This window comes from Callithrix jacchus, chromosome 9, assembly GCF_049354715.1.
Source record: "Callithrix jacchus isolate 240 chromosome 9, calJac240_pri, whole genome shotgun sequence".
NCBI classification, from domain to species: Eukaryota; Metazoa; Chordata; class Mammalia; order Primates; family Cebidae; genus Callithrix; species Callithrix jacchus.
In genome coordinates this window covers 13292805-13314656 of record NC_133510.1, presented here as the reverse complement: position 1 = coordinate 13314656, position 21852 = coordinate 13292805, and the positions used below count along the sequence as shown (strand labels likewise).

At 48.7% G+C, this 21852-nt stretch overlaps 1 protein-coding gene across 23 annotated transcripts in view; it reads right to left on the bottom strand.

The window, feature by feature from the left end:
* The window catches only part of IQSEC3 (IQ motif and Sec7 domain ArfGEF 3), a 114578-nt gene that overhangs the window by 61866 nt on the left and 30860 nt on the right, over nt 1–21852 (bottom strand). For 21 of the 23 annotated variants that reach the window (XR_013522466.1, XR_013522468.1, XR_013522465.1 and 18 more), the window contains exon 2: nt 16876–16959. The exons of the other annotated variants lie outside the window; for them this stretch is intronic. Coding sequence is in view for 8 of the 21 variants with exons in the window: in XM_078338324.1 (XP_078194450.1) it covers nt 16876–16959 (84 nt within the window). In the remaining 13 variants the exon portion in view is untranslated. The remainder of the gene's footprint in view (nt 1–16875; nt 16960–21852) is intronic. 23 annotated transcript variants of the gene reach the window in all.

Sequence of the window (21852 nt, the reverse complement as noted above, 5' to 3'; positions counted from 1 at the left end):
TGCAGCCTCGCATGAGTGCCAGGATTCCACTGCACGCCTCGTGGGAGTCTCGGGAGCAATCAGGGTCTTGCAGACCCCAAAGGGTCAGGGAAGTGCCTCCCAGGTGGCTGGCCCTGCAGCTCCACGCTGGCAAGAATGGAAAGACGGCAGGAGTCTGACCACAGCCGGGCTGGGTCTCACAGTCCTGGACCTCAGTATTACAGCAAGGAAGACTTTTAGAAAATAAAACGGAGTTATTCCTTAACCACCCACACTCTGGCCCTTTGTGGCCCGAGTAAGTGATAAGTTCCAAATGGACTGTGGTGACTATCGGGAACCACAAAAGAATGGTTCATGGAAACGCCTGGTGATGTCGGCAGAGGCTATGCCACGGGAGTGGTATCTGGGGGCCAGGTCCCAGGGCCGAGTGCCTTTGAGGTCCCTGAAAGGAGGAAGCACATGAGGCTGCAGCCAGGGTCAGCCGACCTGCAATTAGGGGGAGAGTCACAGCCTCTAGTTTTAGTGCAGACACGAGCCAGACCGCCAGGGTTTGAATGCCTGCTCTACCAGTTACCTGCGGTGTGACCTGTACCTCAACGTCCGGTGAACGCAGGTGTCCCCGGAAGGAAAGGATAAGAAACATACAATGGTTAGCAAGCCCCATGTACACAGCAACTATCTTTTTCTCTTTTGGGACTTCCCATGTTTTATTTTGTCAAATAAGAAAAGCAAAAGCAAAAGTATCACTCATTTTCCCTACAATATTACGAAAGGACGTGAAAAATAGGAAGAACCTAATTTCAGAATAAAGGACAATTCTTTAGCCTGCACCATCAATTTCTTATTGCTGTCTTGTGCTACAGTCTTCTGAATGGAGATGGGCTGGCCTCTTCTCTGTGGTGTAACTGGTGACACTCTGAGTGACAGATGATGCTGAGGGCAGCTTACCAGAAGGTAACAAGGGCTGGGAGGCCACAGAGTGGGATAAGTATGAGATTTAGAATGGGACAGACTGACTGTGGTTAAAATCCCACCACTCACTAGCTGTGTGGCACTGGGCTAGTTCCTTAATCTCTCTGAGCCCATTTGCTCATGTGTAGAGTAGGGATACCTGCTACACAATTTTGCTGTGAGAGGGAGTGAAATAATGACACAAAGCCTATGGCATCTGCTTGGTGCAGAGTAACTGTAGCTTTTCTCCCCTAATCTGGGCTCCTCATGCATCCCCAACTTCCGGTTCATGAGCCAATTGCTCCCTGGAGGGGAGGGACCTGGTCTCATTCTTTTTGGCTCCCATGCAGGGCCCTATTTTTTTTTTTTTTTTTTTTTGTGGTGACCTAATTACTGTGACTACCCCTAATGACTATTATTTGTGGTGACCTACACAAATCATGTGTGCACAAAAGCACATACCCAGGCATGAGGCCATGCCTGGGTGTTTCATATTCTCTTGGCCCTAAAGCCCCTTCCTTTCATCTTCCTTCTATTCCAACCCCGCTTCACCCCAGCAGAGCATAGGCTTCTTTGGTCCTGAGCTATTTCCAGAGAAGAACAGCTCCTCACAGGCTCAAGTTCACCACATGCCAGAGGAAATCTGATGACCTACAAGTGTCCATTCTTGCTGAAAACAGGAGTTTTGTGACCCAAGAAATGGAAATGGCAGAATTACCAGTAGGGTAGGACATTCCTCTGGACATTTACCTAGTTACCAGGAGCAAAATTCCCTGCTTGTTTCCCTGCAGTTAACTTCCTTTAATGGTCCTATTGGAAGTCCTACCTGATATCTAGCTTCAGTCTTTCATGTTGCACATATCACATTGGCCACACTGTTTCTTCCATGCCTTGTGGCTTTCATGCATTCTCTCTGCAAGTGTTAAGATGAAGGGACATGCTGCGATCCTGCAGTATATGTGACAATGGAATATCTGCTCACTGTCTCGGCAGAACATACTTGGGGAGAAGCCTTAGAGATCCTGGCTTGAGGAATACCCCTTTGGGCAGGCCAGGGGACAGTGCCAGGCCATGAGCCTTTCCACTGGGATAAAGAATCTTCTCTCAGGAGAACAGGCAGTCTTACCGTCGGCTGGCAAGAAGACTTTCCTGGTAAAATAAATGCTTCCGCTCTTAATCCCGTCCCAGCCTTCACCGTGGCAGCCTGTTGCTGAGCCAAATTATCTCCTCTCCTGCCCTGATGTCTAGAAAATCTCCTCTCAGCCTGTTGGCCCTACTTGACTGGCATTCATCTGGGTCTTTAGCTGCATCGATTTCCTCCCCAAATCGGTCCCTCAGTTCTCAGAGTCTCTATCTTTCTCTCTTTTCGAATATTGGGCTCTATCCTGCCATTACTCCGTGTCAGGGGCTGGGCCTGAACAGAAACATCTGAAAGACTGCCTCTTCTCCACGCCCATCACCTGCTATCCCACGGGATGGGCCAGGCCTTGCCGGAGCCCCTGGCATGGCAAGCATGTTGTTGGGGTTGCTGAGCTGTGTCTGAACAACATCCTGGCCGTACAGTGGGTTCATCCCATGAGGCATGCGGCCTGCACTTTCTAAACATTCTAAACTCAGTCACATCTGAGTTTCCAGACCTTAAATCTTGTTTGAGTTCTCCCTCTCTGCCCTCGAAAATCCAGCTTTAACATAGCTAGCACATACGCAGTCCTTACTAGATGCTGGACACGCTTCTAGGTTTCATGTCTAATCCTCTCAAACACCCTAAGAAGTCAGTGCTATGCCCATTTTATAGTAAACTCGGGTTGGAAAGCATATGGAATTTAACCAAGGTCATAGAGTTTGTAAGTGGCCAAGCCAGGACTTGAACCTAGATTTTGATTATCTGGTTTATGCTTTCAACTGCTCCACATTACAGTGATTTCCTGAAGTTCTGAACTCGTCTTCTAGTCCAGGGAACTCCTTTACCACTTCCTCACCTCTTCTCTCTCTCTGTCTCTCTCTCTCTCTCCAAACTAGAAAGGAATCCACAAAACCATTTGGTGTTTACTCCTCTGCATCTGGGTAGAGAAGGAGCCTCAACTAATTTTAAGTTCTTTAGTAATCAGTAAACATGAGTATCCTGTTCATCAGGATAATTTCTCATTATAAATTAGTAAATTCATACTAATATATCAGTCTCTTATAAGTTTGTTTCTGATGAGTCAGTTCCCCTGATTCCTGACAGGTGTGAGGACTCATAGCAGCCTAATTGATTCTCCAAGCCTGCAGAGCTTCAGTATAAACATGGAACATGGTGACCACACCAAGATCCCACGAATCTGTGTAGGTGGTGCCACCTGGGGAGTGAGCAAGGTGACACATTCCAACAGAAAGAAGGAAGAAGCAGGTTTAAGCCACTGCTCCACTGTAGTGTTCTCTTGGTGTGGGCTCTGGGCTCAGCCTCAGCCTGCTTCGACCTTCGTAACCTTGAGCAAATTGCTCACTGCTGAGTATTTCCTCAGCTGTAAAATGGACACAGTGATTCTTGCCCTTCTGACCATTCACAAGGTCAAACGCTGAGGATCCTTGTGGTGAGAATCAAGTGAGCAAAAGGACAGAACTATAAGTTCTATACTTGGGCTGTGTCCATGCTAGCTGTTAAAACTCTCATCATTCCCATCATTTATGTCTCTGGAGTGTTGTACAAATATTATCCTAATGTTATTATAATATTTTTATAACAATAAATGAAATGTAGAAAGAAAAATAAAACAGTGCCCTGGCCTACTGAGTGCTTCCCTTTCCATGCTCTTTTGCTCCAATGCTGCATTTCACCAGAGGGTCAACAATTGCACCCCAGCACCCGCCATTTGTTTTGCTTTGTAATGCCCAGGTCTCTCCATGAGCAGGTCCCATCCCCGGCCATGCAGAGTGCCCTTACAGAATTCCTGGTAGAGGGCCTTGGGGATTAGACAGTGTACCCCTTCATGCTACGGTTGAGAAGTGGGGGTGCCTTGTCTAAGTCAGCATGGAGGAAGCCCCAGTGTTGCCCTGGTCTGCCCTTCTCCTCAGCTCCCTTCCAAATCCCAAGCTTGTAGGTCGCCGACCCTTTCTCTTACGCCCCTGGCTCTTTGATGGAAATAATGTATACGGGGGTCCATGTCTAAGATAAAGTGCCTTGAATCAGCTTAGCTCAGAAAACTACAGAAGAAACAGGTATACTAGGCCCCTGCTTGGATAGCTGATGCCTGCTCGTTGGCCTCTCCCACTTCCCCACCCCTTAGTTGCCCTCACCCGATCCAAAAAAAATTTAGTCTAAGATGAAAGTTTACTAGCCTACAAAATAGTTCATTTTGTTTTTCCTTATTAGCCTGCCCAGCTACTCCAGTCATAAATCAAATATTTTAAGAGCCCCTGAGCTAAGATTGCAGTGCATTGTGGGCTGCAACGAAAAGGAGCAAAACCGCCCTAAAAACAACACCTGAAGCCCCTACCCAGCAATCAATAGGCAACCTGCTGGAAGACTGTGCCCCCACTGTACTCAGCCTCTGAGGAACCAGGGGAGGGGCCTGTGCACTGGGGGATAAATTGCCTGTTGAAACTGTGCTGGGTGTGCCTGCTCATCAGACACCTGATCTTGCGAGACCGTCATTAAAAGTCTCCCTTTCGCTGTTCGCCGGGTCTCTGAGTCCATTCTTTGGGTTTGGACGGGTGAGTTTGTTTCTCATGACCTGGTGGCCCATACGGGATCTCCGTGCCTGCATGGAGTGAGATTCCAGCTGAGAGGGGAGACACGTCCCACATGATTTATGTGGCCCACTCTGTCCGAATGTCTCGGCTCCTGCAGAGGCCGTAGACAAGCCTGAAACTGTTTATTCAGGAGACAGTGAAAGTGACACAGGGAGAGGAGCAGACACCGCGGCAACCAGGCAACCTCGTGTATGAGCCAGGGTGGGAATATTAAACTATAAGTACTGCTTGGTGGTTGGGCATCTTCGGAGGTCTCGGGGTGTGCAAGAAACCTCCAGTGATGGGGGCTGAGTACACAGGGAAAAGCTCAGACACAGAGTCCAACTGAAAATGGGAAACAAGAATCCTAGGCCCAGGGAACAGAGGAAAGAGGGACCTAAAGGGAATTCTTCTGACTTTCCGCCAAATAGTCCGTTGGGGAGAATGTTGCAGGTCTAAAGGGGTAATCCTCAGACCAGGGGCAAGAAAAAGCAAAAGAGGGTAAAGTACTGCTGTTTCATCTGGCCCAAAGACCCCATTCATCAACCTTCGGTCCTTTGGCCCAAGTTTGGCTCAGATGAAGATTGGGTGTGCCAAGCTTTAATTCTCTATGTGAATAATAAAACCCCATCCTCACAAGAGGAGACAGGTATGTTCTTTGTTAGATTAATGAATTAGCCCCCTCGTTCCCCCTTAAAAAAGGAGAAAAAGAGCATAGTAAAAAGCCCTGGGATCCTCTAACACACCTGCCCTCCCATACATCTCACGAAGTAGAAGACAGGGAGATCGGGGGCAACAGGAAGGCTGCACGAAGAGGAATCTGGGGTCATGCAGAAGCTGAACCCGATGCTCCCTTAAATCCTTATCCAAACTTGAGAAAGAATTAGAACAATGTAAGAAGCACACTGAGAACTCCCCTATTCATTCTAAACTGCAGATGTCTAACAGACACCCTCTTAGAGAAGTCCCTATGGGACAGGGAGGAGTTGGGTTTGTGAGTGCGCCTCTATCAAGTACTTAGGTTAGGAATTTTAAAAAGGAAATGAGGCCACTCTGGGAAGACCCCCTGGGTTTAGCAGAGCAGCTAGATCAATTTTGAGGACCTAATTTTTATATTTGAGCTAAGATAATGTCAATCATGGGTATTTACTGGGGAAGAAAGGGGAATGATTGTAAGGGCAGACATGACCACTTGGGAGAGACCCCATCCTCCAGGGAAGGAGTCCTGCCAGCTGAGCAGAAATTCCCAAATGCAAATCCCAGAAGGGATAACAGTGACCCCAGAGATGAGGCCCAAATGCAGAACCCAAGGAAGCTAATGATTCAAGGGATTAAAAAGTCCACTTTGAGAACACAAATGTCTTGAAAGCATTTGAGATCCAGCAAGAAAAAGAGGAGACTCCCTCTGCATTTCTGCAGAGGCTCAGAGATCCAATAAGAAAATATTCAGGATTGGTCCAGAGGACCCAGCAGGGCAAGGCCTCTTAAAAGTTAATTTTGTGACTAAACGTTGGCCTGATATTACTAAGAAACTGCAAAAGATTGATGGATGGAATGAAAACCCGAATAAGGAATAACTGAGGGTAGCTCAGAAGGTTTTTATAAGAAGAAAGAAAAGAGAAACTGGGATAGGGAGAAAGAGACGTAAAAAAAGAAAACTGGAAAGAGAAAGGGGAGGAAATGATAAACGTAGAGGGCCACAGAGAGAGAGAGAGAGAGTGAGAGAGACAGGACGAGAGAGAGAGAGAGAGAGAGAGAGAGAGAGAGAAAGAGAGAGAAGCTGTTGATCCTGAAGGCAAGGGGGAGCTGGCCACATAACTGTGTGTGGAAGCTGCTGCTGAAAGCTGTTGATCAAAGTGGCTCCACCTGTAATCCCAGCACTTTGGGAGGCCGAGGCAGGTGGATCACCTGAGTTCAGGAGTTCGAGACCAGCCTGACCAACATGGAGAAATCCCATCTCAACTAAAAATACAAAATTGGCCAGGTGTGGTGGCGCATGCCTGTAATCCCAACTACTTGGGAGGCTGAGGCAGGAGAATCGCTTGGGGAGAAGGAGGTTGCGGTGAGCCGAGATCGTGCCATTGCACTATAGCCTGGGCGACAAAAGTGAAACTGTCTCAAAAAAAAAAAAAAAAGCTACTGAGGAATCTTTGTCATTTCGGCAGAGCTGTTCATCTTTACAGATGGAAGGCAGGGCAGGGGACTGGGGGAGCAGGGCGCAGCACGGCTTAGCTTGTGCTGAGAGAGAGAAAAAGGAAGAAACTACGTGTGAGGGGAAAAGGAAACGGGATGACAGAGATAGAAAAAGAAAATGAGAAAGAGAGAGACTGGAAAAGACAGAGATCAAAGACAGACGCAGAAGGTGAGACTGGGGAGAAAAACACTATAAAAGGAAGAAAGCGTACAAGAGAAGTAGGAGGATGTGGAGAGGCTGGCAGGGCTGGGGGGGGTTCTAGAGGCTCAAGCAACAAGGAGGTGCCGGGAAAGGGTGCAGTCTAGCCACTGGGGAGGGACAGGGCCCGGGAGCTGGGGATGCAAGTGAGAGACGGATGTGGAGGAGAGTTTAGGATCAGGCTTGGAGGAGCAGTGGGTTGCCTACAGCAAAGACTGCATCGCTGTTTGTCAGGTGGTGGAAAGGATTTGGGTTATGTATGGACGGGGTAGTTGGATGAGATGGGAGGCTGTAAGTCCACAGGGGCGGCTGCAGAAGGGCTTGGGGGCTACATGAGGGAGGAACTAGGGTTGTAAACTCAAAGGACTACAGGGCCAGCAAAGGTGAGGAGGGCTGCAGGGCTGGGGGGACTGTGGCTACCTGAAGAGGGCACCCCTGTTAAAGGGGCAGCAGCTGCTTGGCTCTTCTTACAGTGCCGGCCCTGTGTGGCCAGACTGCTTTGTCAGAGGCCAGAATTCTGACTTTTTAGGTGAAATAGGATTTTTATGCTGGTGATCAGTTCTAAAAACTTAAAAACCCAATACAGCTGAAAGAAAATGCCAGTTTGCAGTCCCCGAAGTAGAGACAGCTCATGCTGGGGAGAGGTCCGCCAGGATCTTTTGAGGTTGGTTATATGAAAGTTCTGTTTCCCGGAGTCAGGCTGGGCCAGAAGAGGATCCTTGCAGCTGAGGAGGAGGAAAAGCCACTGAGTCCCCTTCCAGAGCAGGACAAACCCAGACCCTTTGCAGCTGCTGGGTCACCAGCTGGGGTGGTGTGGAATACAAACAGGGCAGCTCTTGGGCTGCCAGGGAGACAAGTGGTGCCTTCAAAACAAAGAAGGAGCCAGGGATGCCCTTGCTGATGAGCCTGTCAGGGAAGGCGCCATAGGCTGGCAGCTCTTCAAACCAGCAGCGCTTGGCTCACAGCCAGACCCAGCAGAGCCAGGCCAAAGGCACCCTGGGAGGCCAGCTGGTTAGTCTCTTGCCTCCCCAAGTTCTTCCTGGGGTCAGTGGGCCCTGGAGAGGTGCCTAACATAACTCCAGCCAGTTTCTTATGGAAAGGAGAGGAGAATAAGAAGGTATCAGACCATAACCGTTTAGATACTCCAGAATATCAAACTAAAGTTAGACTAGACCTTAAAGAAACTCTGCTACATGATGGAATGAAGCTGTTTGTGGATGGGTCATCCCAAGTGATAGAAGGTAGAAGACACAATGCCTGTGTTGTCATTGATGGAAACAAATCTTATGAGAAAAAGGAAGATCACCCAATAATTGTCAGCCCAAACCTGTGAATTACATGCTGTGAACCAGGCCCTGAAGCTCCTGGAGGCCAAGAAGGCACTATATATGCGAATTCCAAGTATCCCTGTGGAGTAGTACACACCTCTGGAAAGATGTGGACAAAGCCAGGCCTAGTCAATAGCAGGGGAAAGAACTGGTACGTGGGAAACTGGTCAGACGAGTTGTAAAAAGCCTCCCACTTCCAGCAGAGGTGGCCATAGTTCATGTAAATGGCCGTGGGAAACACTACAGAAGCTGAAGGGAACGGGCTTGCGGACAGAGCTGCTAAGCAAGCCTCCCTGGAGGAGGTCAAACTGTTTAGCCTAATCCCAGACGCCCTTAAGGTGGCATTAAAACCCCAACTTTCTAAAGGGGAAGACCTGGGCAAGATGGGGCCATTCAAACTGAGAATGGGAGCTGGGTGCTCCCTGATGGGACAGAAACGATAAGCAAACCCACAATGAGGGAACTGACATCCATACCGCATAAGGGAAGTCACTGGCGTCCCCAGGCCATGTGTGATGCAATACTCAAGAATTATGGGTGTGTAGGGATTTATATCCTTGCTAAATGAGAGTGTGGGGGTTGTGCGACCTGCCAGAGAATCCACAAGAAGGTAGTTAGAAAGCAAACTACAGGAAGGAGACCTCCTGGGTTAAGGCCATTTCAAAGCATTCAAGTAGATTTTACAGAAATGTCCAAAATAAGGAGACTCAAGTATCTACTGGTAATAGGGGCCACCTCTCCGGCTGGGTGGAGACCTTCCCCTCCCAACTGCCACTGCTGGGAATGTGGTCAAAATAATCTTAGAACAAATGATACCCAGATTTGGCCTCAGACAATGCGAGCCACTTCACCTTGAGGGTGCTGAGGGGATGATAGAAAGTCTCCCTGCTGGAGATAGCAACACATTGCAGTCTTCCTTCATGGGCAGCTGTCTTTCCTCTTTTGTTTTTTTAATCATCACAAAAGAAATCTCTAAAAACCTCCTTTTTTTTTTTTGAAATGGAGTCTCACTTTGCCACCAGGCTGGAGTGCAGTGGTGCGATCTTGGCTCATTGCAACCTCTGCCTCCTGGGTTCAAGCGATTCTCCTGCTTCAGCCTCCCAAGTAGCTGGGACTACAGGTTCACACCACCACACCTGGCTAATTTTTTGTATTTTAGTAGAGGTGGGGTTTCACCATGTTGGCCAGGATGGTCTCGATCTCCTGACCTCGTGATCCATCCACCTCAGCCTCCCAAAGTGCTGGGATTACAGGCGTGAACGACCACACCCTGCCAAAACCACCTTTCTGAGGCCATTCCATGGCCTCTCGAAGGCGGTAAAAAGTCTGAAGAATGCCATATCTCATCAAATCGCTCTTGCTACAGATTCCTTCTTTTTTGGTTCGATGAAACAAATGAAAAGCCCTTTTTGTCATACATCAGATACAATTCCTGAAATTATAAGTCATTTTTGTTGTCATGTTATTGCTTAAAAGATAAATGAATGGGCAAAGACCTTCCAGAAGACAAAGCAAAGCAAAAGCACAGGAAACGGGGGATTAGAAAAATCTCTACGCCTACAGAGGTTACTCTTCCTGGAAGTGAGAAAAGAAGATCCAAAAGATTCCAACAAAAAGTTTCTAGTAAATGAAACAAAACCTGTTTCCCAGAAAACTGGATAAAACCGCATTACCGAATAGCCTGGACTAGGAAAGCACAGATGTTCCCCGTGCATCTTTCACTTGTTGTTCCGGAAGTATTATCCTTAGTTATGTGTATTTCTTTAATAATAAAACCTAGCATTGTTGTTGTCGCGATTTCTATCCCCTAAAAATATTCTCTGGGGCATTCCTCTCTTCAGTTTGGTTGCTCCGGTGCATTTACCTGATGGCCACACACAGCCACAAGGGGCAGGGTGAAGGGGCAGGGCAGAGAGGCCAGGCCTTTTGAGGGTCGGAACAATAATAACCTATGTGCTCTCAGCCACCTGCCGGCTGTGGCTGGAGACACGGGAAGCAGCTGTCACCTTCCTGCCACACCTTCACTTCCCATACTTGACAATGCCTGCCTCCTGCTGTCCTCCTGCCCTGGTGGCTACAGGCTGCAATGGACAAGCACCTGGTTCAAAACCTAGCTCTGCTCTTCACCAGCTACATGGCCCCTGGTCAAGTCATTCATTGTCTCTGATCCTCAGTTTCCTTGTCTGTAAAATGGGAGTAATATTTCACTAGCTTCTATTAGGGGTTAAATAAGATAATTCTTGTATAGCACACAGCAAGCACTCAGCACATGGTGGCCAGTATTTGCTTCCTCTCCCTCATGGGTGGGACACACAAAACAGACACAGGGTTAGGAGGCGTTCTCCTCCAGTCGTCTCTAAACATGCTCCTGACAAAAAGTCACCTGCCTTACGGAGCAGCTATTTGAGGGCAGCCCCAGCACAGCATCACGTCAGGTTTCCCAAGCGCCCTCTGGCGACAGCCTAGGTCACATGAAGGGGCCAGTCTCAGAGGATGGCTCAAGGCCTGGGAAGGAAAATTACACAGGGAAATTAGCCTGGGCAAATAGTTGACTCAACAGGAGTTTCACATCCCAGCTGAGGAGAGCCCCCTGAACAGAAAGTCAAAATTCAACAAGACAAAACCTTCCTAATACTGTCTGGGATATTTGTATACCCCCTCCCAAAGTGTCCAAGTACTCTGACCTTTATTTTGGTTTATTATCCCTCCTGAATCTGGCGAGGGAAGACGCAAATGGGACAAAAATGCACAGGGTGGTAAAGTGACAGGTCACACAGTTCCTTGGGGCAGATTCCTGTAGCTTCAGGACGGAATGCGGCCGTCTTCCTGAGCACGGAGCCCACGCCAACTGGATTCTCCTCTAACTACACAGAACTCCTCAGACCACCCATGATCACACCTGCTCTCAAAGCCCAAACCACAGGAGCAGGCCCCTCTCCCCTGGCTGCTCCCCTCTGTGCAGGCACCGCTGGGTCCCACCCCAGAGCCGTCTTCAAACCCCAGGAATCTCGCCCGCCCCCACCCTGCCCCTGCCAGCGGACAATGGTCCCCGCCACTGCAGGGGGCTTGTGGGGATTTTCATCCCATCCCAACCTCTCAGAAGTCCTCTTCCAACCAACCAGTGAACCCTGAGGGAGACAAAGAAAATTTCCCTTAACCTCCCCTGCCGCCATTGCCTTCCTGGGGTGGGAGGCAGAGACCTGGAGCTTGGGGCCAGGCAGGCAGGATGGGCTTTTCTGCCCCTCTCCAGGGAAGGAGGATCGAACTGTACCGCTCGACTGACCCACGCTGCCGCCCTAAGCCACCAGTGGCTGGTGCCTGTTTCCCAGCAGCCTGCATGCAACTCCTGGAGCAGGCATGTGAGGCCTCGCGCCCGGGCCGAGCTGTTTGAAAACTAAACTGTATCGATTGAGAATTTAATTGCTCCGTAATCGCTGGGTAAACACAGGCTGGTCCATTGATCATGCTTCAGGCCCCATCACAGCGGATGGAAAGAGGCAGGAGAGGCGGAGATGCTCCGGCTATGCTAATGCAGGGCTCTCCCTGCAGCCTTTCTGCAGCCATTCTCGGAGGGGCGCTCCTTCCTCCAAGGTACCCCTCGTGAGGGACTGGTTAGGGTAGGAGACCCTCTAAAGGGACGCAGTACGCTACGCCACGTGGGAAATGCAGACTACAAAATCTTTTTTTAATGGGCGTGGGGAGGATGTAAAACCCAACGCATAGAAAAATGAAACACTGGGAGGCTGCACACTAAAATATTAACATCAGTTAATTCTACATGATGAAGCCCCATTTATATTTTCTTCTTTATATGCTGTATTTTTCACCTTTCCAACAACTATAATCAGAGAAAATAGATGTTATTTAAGATCCAGTGAAATAGCTGGAAGGATTTCTCTTGAGCTCTTAAAAAAAATTCTAGCAGCAGCTCTGAAAAAAGAGGTTGCGTATTGGAGTCAGACCTGGGTTCACCGTCCAGACCCAGAAATAATTAGCAGTGGTCCCTCGGCCAAGATACCTAACTTCGCTCCATTCTGGATTCCTTATCCGTAAATGGGAATAACACCTATCTCACAGAATTACATGAGATAAAATATCAAGAGTGCCCAGGAGAATGTCCCTGGCACGTTCAATAAATCATACATTCAATAAATATTGGTGTCTTCTGTCTCGGAGAAAAGATGGGGTGGGTTGAAAAGGAAGGAGCAAGGACTAGGAGTGAGTCAGTTCAGTTGGCAGAGGTTCACAGCGCCCCATACCCCTACTCAGATCCCTTCTTGCTCCGGAGGCCTAGGAATTGTTGTTTCCTCCCTGGCACCTCCCCCTCCTGAGCCCACCTCCCCTTCTGAGCCTGCCTCCCTAGCCTGAGCCCTGCCTCCTCTTCTGAGCCCCGCCTCCCCATCCTGAACACCACCTCTCCTCTTGAGCCCCACCTCCCCTCCCGAGCCCCACCTCCCCTTCCTGAGCCCACCTCCTCCTCTTGAGCCCACTTCTCCCCCAAGAAACCAGCCTGCTGCCTGAGCCCCATCTCCCTCTCCTGAGCCCCACCCTCTCCCACAGCTGCCTCCTCCCATTACACTAATAGAAACCCATCTTCCTCATCTTGGCCCCATTATCACCCTAGGAGACAAATGGGCTCTATGCTGGGAGGCAGCTGGCCAGCTACCGGGTCATTGTTCTGAATGTCACTGAGAGCCTGAAAGGGAGGGGAGCCCGCAGGATCGAAAGTAGGGCTGCAATTACTGGCCTATTCAATGCCCCAGAATAAAACCCTGTCATTAGCTGGCAGCAGGGAGGAGAACGGTAGGGGCAACGACCAGGGGGTGATCTTTTCTGGGCAGAGACTGGCACACAGTTGCTACCCCCTGGCTGGCTGCTGGGAGGGGGCACCATCCCCAGCTCCCACCTCCTAATTACCCTCGCAGACATAGATTGTCTTCCTAAGGCGGGTATGGGGAACCAGGGAACAGCAGAACCTGTAATAACTCTATCTGGTCATCCAGCTTCAGAGGGCTTTGCCGGCCATGCAGCTGCTCCACTGTACCCCAAACCACTGACGCCCACTCCTCAGCCTCCCTTTGCAGACACCTAAGCTTCCAGACGTGCTCAATTTCAAGTCTTCCCATTCCTGGGACAATCACTCCCTGGCAGGCTCCCAGCCCCAAGACAGAGTTTTCCTGACACCAGCCACCAGATGCTCCTCTGCAGGTGGCTGGGGAAGGCTGTCCTGGCCTCTGTAGGGCTGAGGCTTCTCTGCCTCTTCGGGAGGGGCGAAGCTGTCTTCTAGCCCTGGGGTCTTTCTAGGAGGGAACAGACTTTCCGCTGGGCTAAGCAGCGTCTCTACATCTCTGATCAGATAGATGAGTGGCCACTGCAGCATCCCAGGGAGGGCCCTGGAAGCTCAAGGAAAGGGACTCTTGCTCAGCTCAGCTGGAGTTGGGGCCGGTCTCAGCCATAGTGCAAAGGAGGATGGCAAGGGAGGACGACAAGGGAGCTCCTGTGGCTGGCTGAGTCCACACACCAAAGGCCCTGACACCTGATTCACTGGCTTTGGATTCCTTACTGGGGTCTTCTATAGAGGCAGCTGCTGATCCTAGAAACCCTCAGGAGACCATGATTCAGCTGGAGACTGGCTGAGCTAGTGGAAAACCAGACTCACAGGGAAGAAGCCAGACTGACAGAGGAGGAGCCAGACATAGGGGGAGGAGCCTGGCTTGTTTCAGAGCTCCAGAGTCCCATAGCAGTTCCCCTCAGAGGGCTGCGAGACCCACCCGCCTGTGCCAGCCCCTCAGGCTGGCCTCTGACTGTAACACATTCCACTAGAGGAGATTGCTGAGAAGTTGAGGCTATGCTCTGGAGGTGGGACAGCTGGTCTAGGGGAAGTGATGAGGGGTGGTGAAGGAGTGGCTGATAGGGTTGGGAGTAGGGATGCTGAGAGTCTGATCATGGAAAACTTATCTTGGGATAGAATTTCCCCAAGAAGCCAAAAGCAAACCACATACACTGTTGGGCTGTCCAGAAAACATTCAGAGGAGCTCCTCCCAGAGAAGCCAAGAAAGTCACATCAGACAGACAGACAGACAAAAACAGCTCTAGGAGACTACAAATCAGACAGATAGACAGGACAACTTGGAATAACTGGGAGCTAGAGACGGAGAGCACTGAAGCCCTCATCTGGGTCTCATCTGGGGGGTGGGGAAAGTCTCCCTGTCCCCACCCAGGGGGAGGGCACCCATAGGCAGGGTGTATAGGTCCCTCCATGAACCAACATTCAAGAGAATCTCCCACCTCCCACCCTCCCTCCCCAGAGTACCGCCAGTCCTCAACCCAAAGCCCACACCTCCCAGGGGAAGGTGAACAGCAAACCTCTTGGAAACTAAAATCATGGGTTTCCTATCATCCACCTCAAACCCTGAAAAATGACCCTATTCCCTTGAGAGGGCAGCAACCCTCCCCTGCCCACGTCTACCTACCTTCTGGGGTGCTGCTGGGACCACCTCTTTTCCACTCCTTCCCACCTGGAGCTGGGGCTGCAGGTGGGCACCATGCAGCCAGCAGGGGAGGGCTGATGCATAAGCAGGCATGCAGGCTGCGAGTGGATGGGAGGAGAGACCACCGCAAACCCAAGGGATAGTCTCTATTGCCCTCCCCTGCCAGGCCTGGGCTTCTCAAGAGTGTGCCATCTATCCTCACTGAGGCCTGGTGCTTGGTTAGTATCAATACAATGCTCACTGAATTGAGTTGAATTGATGGGGCTGGAGGCAGGCCAGCTTTTCTCTCTTCTCTCCTACCAAGGAAGGCAGTTTCTAGTAAGGAGGCCCGGCTCATGTGTCTGAACAGTGAGGGTCCATGGGAAGGGGCCAGGGCTCTCAGGGTTTTCCGGTACATCGCCCTGGCATCTTCCACATCACCACGCTCTCCTCTTCCTTTCTCTCTCCACCATTTCATTCTCCCATTTCTCTTCTTCTAATTTCCAGGTGAGCCATGTTCCCTTCGAGGGCATCCTAATGTCCCACTGCGTGGAGAACTTCTCAAGGGTCCAAGTTGGCCGTATGTGGCTTTATGTCCCCAGGCCTGGCCAAAAACTTGTCACAGAGGACACCCAAAGCATCAGCCTCCCATCTTCAACATGGTTGGCCTCAGGAATTTCCATCCTTCCCTCAGCTCTGGATTTAAGGTCCCTTAAGGTGTCTGGCCTCTCTGAGTCCTCCTCAGAGTCCTGCCTCTTTCTCTGAACTCCCCGATAAGCAATGCCTTTCATGGGGTGTTTGTCTGTGCCCCGAGGTCTCTAGCCACCACTTCTGATCGCCATCTAGTTATTTTCCAGAGGATAAAGGGGGAAAGATCACAGAAGAATTGGATCTTAAATCTGGAAATGGTGTGCTTGAGGAGTCTGATGCCCTAAGCTTCCCGTGACTGTGCTGGTCCTTGCTCTGTGACTGTGGACAAGTCTCTGGGTCCTCAACCCTTACTCTCCTCTCATCCTTCAGGGGCAAGAAGAGCTGCTTAGTCTGGCCCCACTGAGCAGCTGAGAGGCTTGAAGGGAAGATAGGTGAATGCCACTTTTGAGACAGACCGAGCCCTTCACTATCCAGGTGAGGAAACTGAGGCCCAGGGGAGTGGAGTACCTCGTCCAAATTCACTCCATGACAGTACACTGAGAGACCAGGCAAATTTCAGGCCAGAAGCCAAGTAGAGTAAAGAACAAGCCAAGAAAAGAGAACTGCGCAGAATGGAGACAGACAAACTGGTGGAAAAGAAAAAAGAGCAAGAGAGACAGCACACAGGTCGGAGGGCAGGCGGGGAACATGGCATGGGCACAGAGGAGGAGAAACACCAGGGCAGAGAGACAGACGCAGGTGCAGAGGGAGGAGGCTGATTGCAGGATGGAGAGAGAGCACCAGGAAGGGGGACAGGGAGGCAGAGGGCAGGTGGATAACCCAGGAGAAAACAGAGGAGAAGGCTCAGGAGTGTGGCTCTAAAACCTGACTTCTCAACACTCCCATCGCATTGCATCCCAAGGCCATCAACTAATGCAGCCCGGGCTGAGAGATCCTTACGCTTAAAGTCAGGCACCTGGGCTGACTGGAAGAAGAGCAACTAGAAAGAGAAGTATGAATCCTTGATGTAAGAGGAAGGCCGGGCACTATGCATGGGCTGAGTGCACACCGCTGTGTGCCAGGCACCCCACTATGTGAGAGGCATGAATATCCTCAATCAAATCAATTTCCCTGGCTGCTTAGAAAATTAGATTTTCCACGGGCCATTTAGAAGAAAGGAGCATAGGTTTGGGATGCGAACGATAGGGCATAATGACCTTAAAAGTTGGAAATGGCCCATCTGGGTTCCAGAGGGAGCAGAGAGAAATGGAAGGTCCGAGGAAGGAGGTGAAAGCCAACAACCCCACATGAGACTAAAGAGGCAGAGGCCTAATAGCCAGTGCAGTGGTGCGTGCTTTGCTCTATTAGGAAGGAAGGTGGGGGTGCAGAAGGAAGGAAGGGCCACAGTTCCCACCTTTGGGAGGCCAGGTCGGAGCAGGCGGGCTTCTGCTCGGCATCGGCAGCTGGGCAGCAGAACTGGTGCAGCACGGTCTCATTCCTGCGGGCAGAGCAGAGGGAGATCAGAGCGCCTGAGACAGACTGGGCCCTCGTCCCACCTGGTATCAAAGCATTTCTGCCCTGAAACCTTGCTGCCCCATCCCTGCCCTTTTGAGCCCCGTGTGTAACGCCCAGGCAGCCAGTCACTGCTACGGGGGATTCTCTGTCCATCAGAGTCCTCTTCAATCAACCATCAGGCTCAATTCAAACGCCACCTCCTGTGTGAAGCCTCCTTGACCTCCTTGGCAACTCCTGCTACACCCGCTCCCTGCAGCAGGCTTTCACGTGTCTATAGCAAATGTCCTGCTTTTTTATCATAGTTTGTTCTTTATGATCCTGTTCTCCACCAAGGTCCTGCAAGGCAGAACTCGGTCTGTTTGTTTAGGATGCACAGAATTGCCTGCAGTGAATACTTTTAAGCTGATCATATGCAAAGATACAAAACATTCATACGGGGACTTTAGTGTTGCCAGCTGAAAATCGGAGGAGCGGTGCTCGATAAGGCATTTGGTGTAGATGAAAAAGACAACCCAAGAGGCAGTGATCCGGGTAACAGCCGCAACCCTACAGTTGGCCAGCTGGCAGACACGGCTCACCTTCCGCTGACTTACTAATGAAATAAGCGAGTTGAACTAGAGAAGTGGTTCCCAGCCCCACTGTGTATTAGAATTACGAGGAGACTTTTTAAAAAACTTATGCTTGGGCCCTCCCTTCCCCAGGGACTCTGAATTACATGGTCTGGCATGAATCCAGGGTACTAGGACTTAAAAAAAAAACAAACTCCCAGGTGATTCTAAAGGCAGCCGGGATTGAGAGGCACTAGACTAGAGGATTTCCAAGGTCCCTTCCACCCCTAAAATGCTGTGATTCTAAAATCCACTTTGCGCCAACCTGGGCTTTAATACTGAAATGACTTTTGGATAAAGATACACCGACCCATTGCCGTCTCTTCCTTAATAAGCAGTTGCCGTCCTGGGCCTTATCGAGTCAGAGAATGTCAAACCCGGAAGGGCCCCCAGAGATCATCTGAAAGGGATTTTCAAAATTCCTTCAGCTTCAGAACACTTTGTCCAAACCAAATCCTTACTGGAAGCCTATTTTGTAAAACAACAAAAACAGAACAGCTCCATGGCTGGGGGATGGGGCATTTGTGCCACTTCCCAGACCTCCTTGCCCTGAATTTGGTAGCTCCCTCCCAGGCACCTCTTGGGAGCCCATGGTCTGAGAGTATAACAGGAAATGCTGAATTTGGCTATCTGCATGGAGGAAAGTAACACCGGAGGCTATCAATGTTTTGTGTTGTTTTTTTTTCAGAGACAGGGCTTTTCTCTATTGCCCAGGCTGGAGTGCAGTGGTGTGATCATAGCTTACTGTAATCGCAGCCTTCTGGCTCAAGCAATCCTCCTGTCTCAGCTACAGGCACGTGCCACCAGTCCCAGCTAATTATAGAAAGACTTCGTAGAGACAGAAGTCTCACTATGTTGTCCAGTCTGGCCTCGAACTCCTGGCCTCAAGCAATCCTCCCACCTTGGCCTCCTAAAGCACTGGGATTACAGGTGTGAGCCATCACACCTGTCTGAGCCAACCTTAATATGACAAAAATAAATTCAGAAAGGTTATATGTTTAAATGAGAAAAATTAAAAGGAAAAAACCAGAAGGAAACTTAGTAATATAGCTTATGTGCTGGGGAGATTTTAAAAACAAAACAGGAAACTGAAAAGCCATTAAAAAGAAAGATAAACGAAGAACGATCCAAGATGGCTGATCACTAACATCTCAGGATTGTAGCTCCCAGTGAAAGCGCAGAGAACGAGAGGACACCACACTTTCAGACAATTTTTGTTGCTCACGGACCAGAAGATTCCCAGTGGAGGAGCCCCACAGGTGGCCAGCGTGACTCTTGTGGCTAGTGCAGTGGTTTTGCTGGCACCTTGGCGTGGCGGCTCTTGGTGGAGAGTAAACGGGACTGGTTCCCCTTCTGACCGACGTTTGGAGCTTCGGGAAGGCAGAGTCGCCTATTACGGACTCAAGAAGGAAGCCAGACTGGAGATTCCCGGGCAGAAAAGCACCATCAGTCTTAACTCCACTGTTTTGGCCGGCACAGTGGGTTGCTCGGATTTTGGCCCTGGGAATTAACAACTTGGATGTCCACTCAGAGACCTAATTTGAAAGTTGGTAATTACAAAGACGACAGGGGGATAAATTTACAATGATGCGAAGAAACCAGTGTAAAAAGGCTGAGAATACTCAAAATCAGAATGCTTCTCCCTCTAAAGAGGATCACAGTTCCTCATCAACAAGGGAACAAGGCTTGATGGAGAACGAGCGCATCCCATTAACAGAATCAGGCTTCAGAAGATGGATAATAAGAAACTTCTGTGAGTTAAAAGAGCATGTTGTGGCCCAATGTAAAGAAACTAAGAACTTTGAAAAAAGGTTTGATGAAATCCTAATGAGAACAGACAATTTAGAGAGGAATATAAGTGAATTAATGGAACTGAAGAATACAATATGGGAATTCCGAGAAGTATGCACAGGTTTAAACACTCGAATTGATCAAGCAGAAGAAAGGATATCAGAGGTAGAAGACCAACTTAATGAAATAAAACAAGAAGACAAGAGTAGAGAAAAAAGGATAAAAAGGAATGAGCAAAGTCTCCAAGAAATATGGGACTATGTGAAAAGACCTAATTTACGTTTGATAGGTGTACCTGAATGCGAGGGAGAGAATGAATCCAAGCTGGAAAATATTCTTCAGGATATTATTCAGGAAAACGTTCCCAACCTAGCAGAGCAGGACAATATTCAACCCCAGGTGATACAGAGAACACCACAAAGACATTCCTCAAGAAGAGCAACCCCAACGCACATACTTGTTAGATTCACCAGGGTTGAAATGAAGGAGAAAATACTAAGGGCAGCCAGAGAGAAAGGTAAGGTTACCTACCAAGGGAAGCCTATCAGACTTACAGGAGATCTCTCAGCAGAAACCCTACAAGCCAGAAGAGAGTGGGGGGCCAATATTCAACATCCTTAAAGAACAGAACTTTCAGCCCAGAATTTCATATCCAGTCAAACTAAGCTTCACAACTGAAGGAAAAATAAAATCTTTTATGAACAAGCAAGTACTCAGAGATTTTATTACCACCAGACCTGCTTTACAAGAGCTTCTGAAAGAAGCATTGCACATAGAAAGAAACAACCAGTATTAGCCTTTCTAAAAATAGACCAAAAAGTAAAGAGCATCAACATAAAGAATTTACATCAACGAATGGATAAAACAGCCAGTTAACATCAAATGGCAGTAATCCTAAATTTAAATCAACTAAATCCCCCAATCAAAAGATACAGCCAAAACCTAATGATATGCTACATCCAGACCGATTTCACATGCAAGGATACACAAAGACTCGAAACAAAGGGATGGAGAAAGATTTACCAACCACATGGAGAGCAAAAATAAATAAATAAATAAATAAAAAGCAGGAGTTGCAAATCTTGCATCTGATAAAATAGATTTTAAAGCAACAAAGATATAATGGCAAAAGGATCAATGCAACAATAAGAGCTAATGATCCTAACACCCAGATACATAAGACCTATAAAGAGACTTAGACTCAATGAGACAGAAAATTAATAAGGATATCCAGGACTTGAACTCAGATCCGGAACAAGTAAACTTAATAAATATTTATAGAGCTCTCCACTTTAAATATGCAAAATATACATTCTTGTCAATACCACATCACACCTACTCATAGGTTTAAATGAAATATTGATCAGCCATTATTAATACCCATTTTTAGAATAAAGCAACATTTCTGTTCTCTCTCCCTCTCTTTCTTCCTCTTTCTTCCTCTCCTTCACTCCTTTTTCTTTCCTTCTCTCAAAAAAAAAAAAAAGATAAACATGTCTGACTACATAAAATGAAAAAAAAAATCTGTATGGAAACAAATACTCTAGGAAATCAAAAGGCAAATGGTAGACTAGGAAAATATGTGTGCAAAACGTACGACAGAAGGCAAGTTAATACGCTGCACTGAGCTCTAGCACATTCACAGTGCAAAGACGAACCTTGCAGAAAAAAACAGCAAAGGATAGGGATAGCAATGAGAAATCTAAAGAGCCAACAAATAGGCTTTACCTCGTCAATACTATTCTGCCACACGAACTCACATTAAACAAATTCATAGCCAATGGAAAGATGCTTACCAGTAAACAGGAAAATGAGAATTACAGCCCTGCTGAGATGCCATTTCTCATCCATCAGACTGGTTGGTACACATTAAAAAGACTTCTAACTTATGAGTGCTGATGAGGATGTGGGGAGAGGGGTGCCCTAAACCATTACCTGTGTAGATGTGAATTATGAAATGTTTATGGAAATGTAAACCAAAAATAAAATTCTAAGTCCCCAGTTGACTGGATGGACCCCCTTCTCAGCCAAGGGCATTCCAAAAGAAACCTAAAAAACTAGCTCAGGCCTTGATGGGCAGTGGGGGCAGGACCTGCCTCCTTATCCCCTCCTCCCGTAGGAATTCAGGCACAGCTGACCAACATTAACATTAAAACAGAGAATTTTTTTTTTTTTTTAGATAGAGTCTCACTCTGTTGCCAGGCGCCAGGCTGGAGTGCAATGGCACAATCTCGGCTCACTGCAACCTCCGCCTCCTGGGTTCAAGCAATTCTCCTGCCTCAGCCTCCCGAGTAGCTGGGACTACAGGCATGTGCCACCACGCCCAGCTAAATTTTTGTAATTTTTAGTAGAGACGGGGTTTCACCATGTTGGCCAGGATGGTCTCGATCTCTTGACCTCATGATCCGCCTGCCTCGGCCTCCTAAAGTGCTGGGATTACAGGCGGGAGCCACCGCACCTGGCCTGTTTTGTCACTC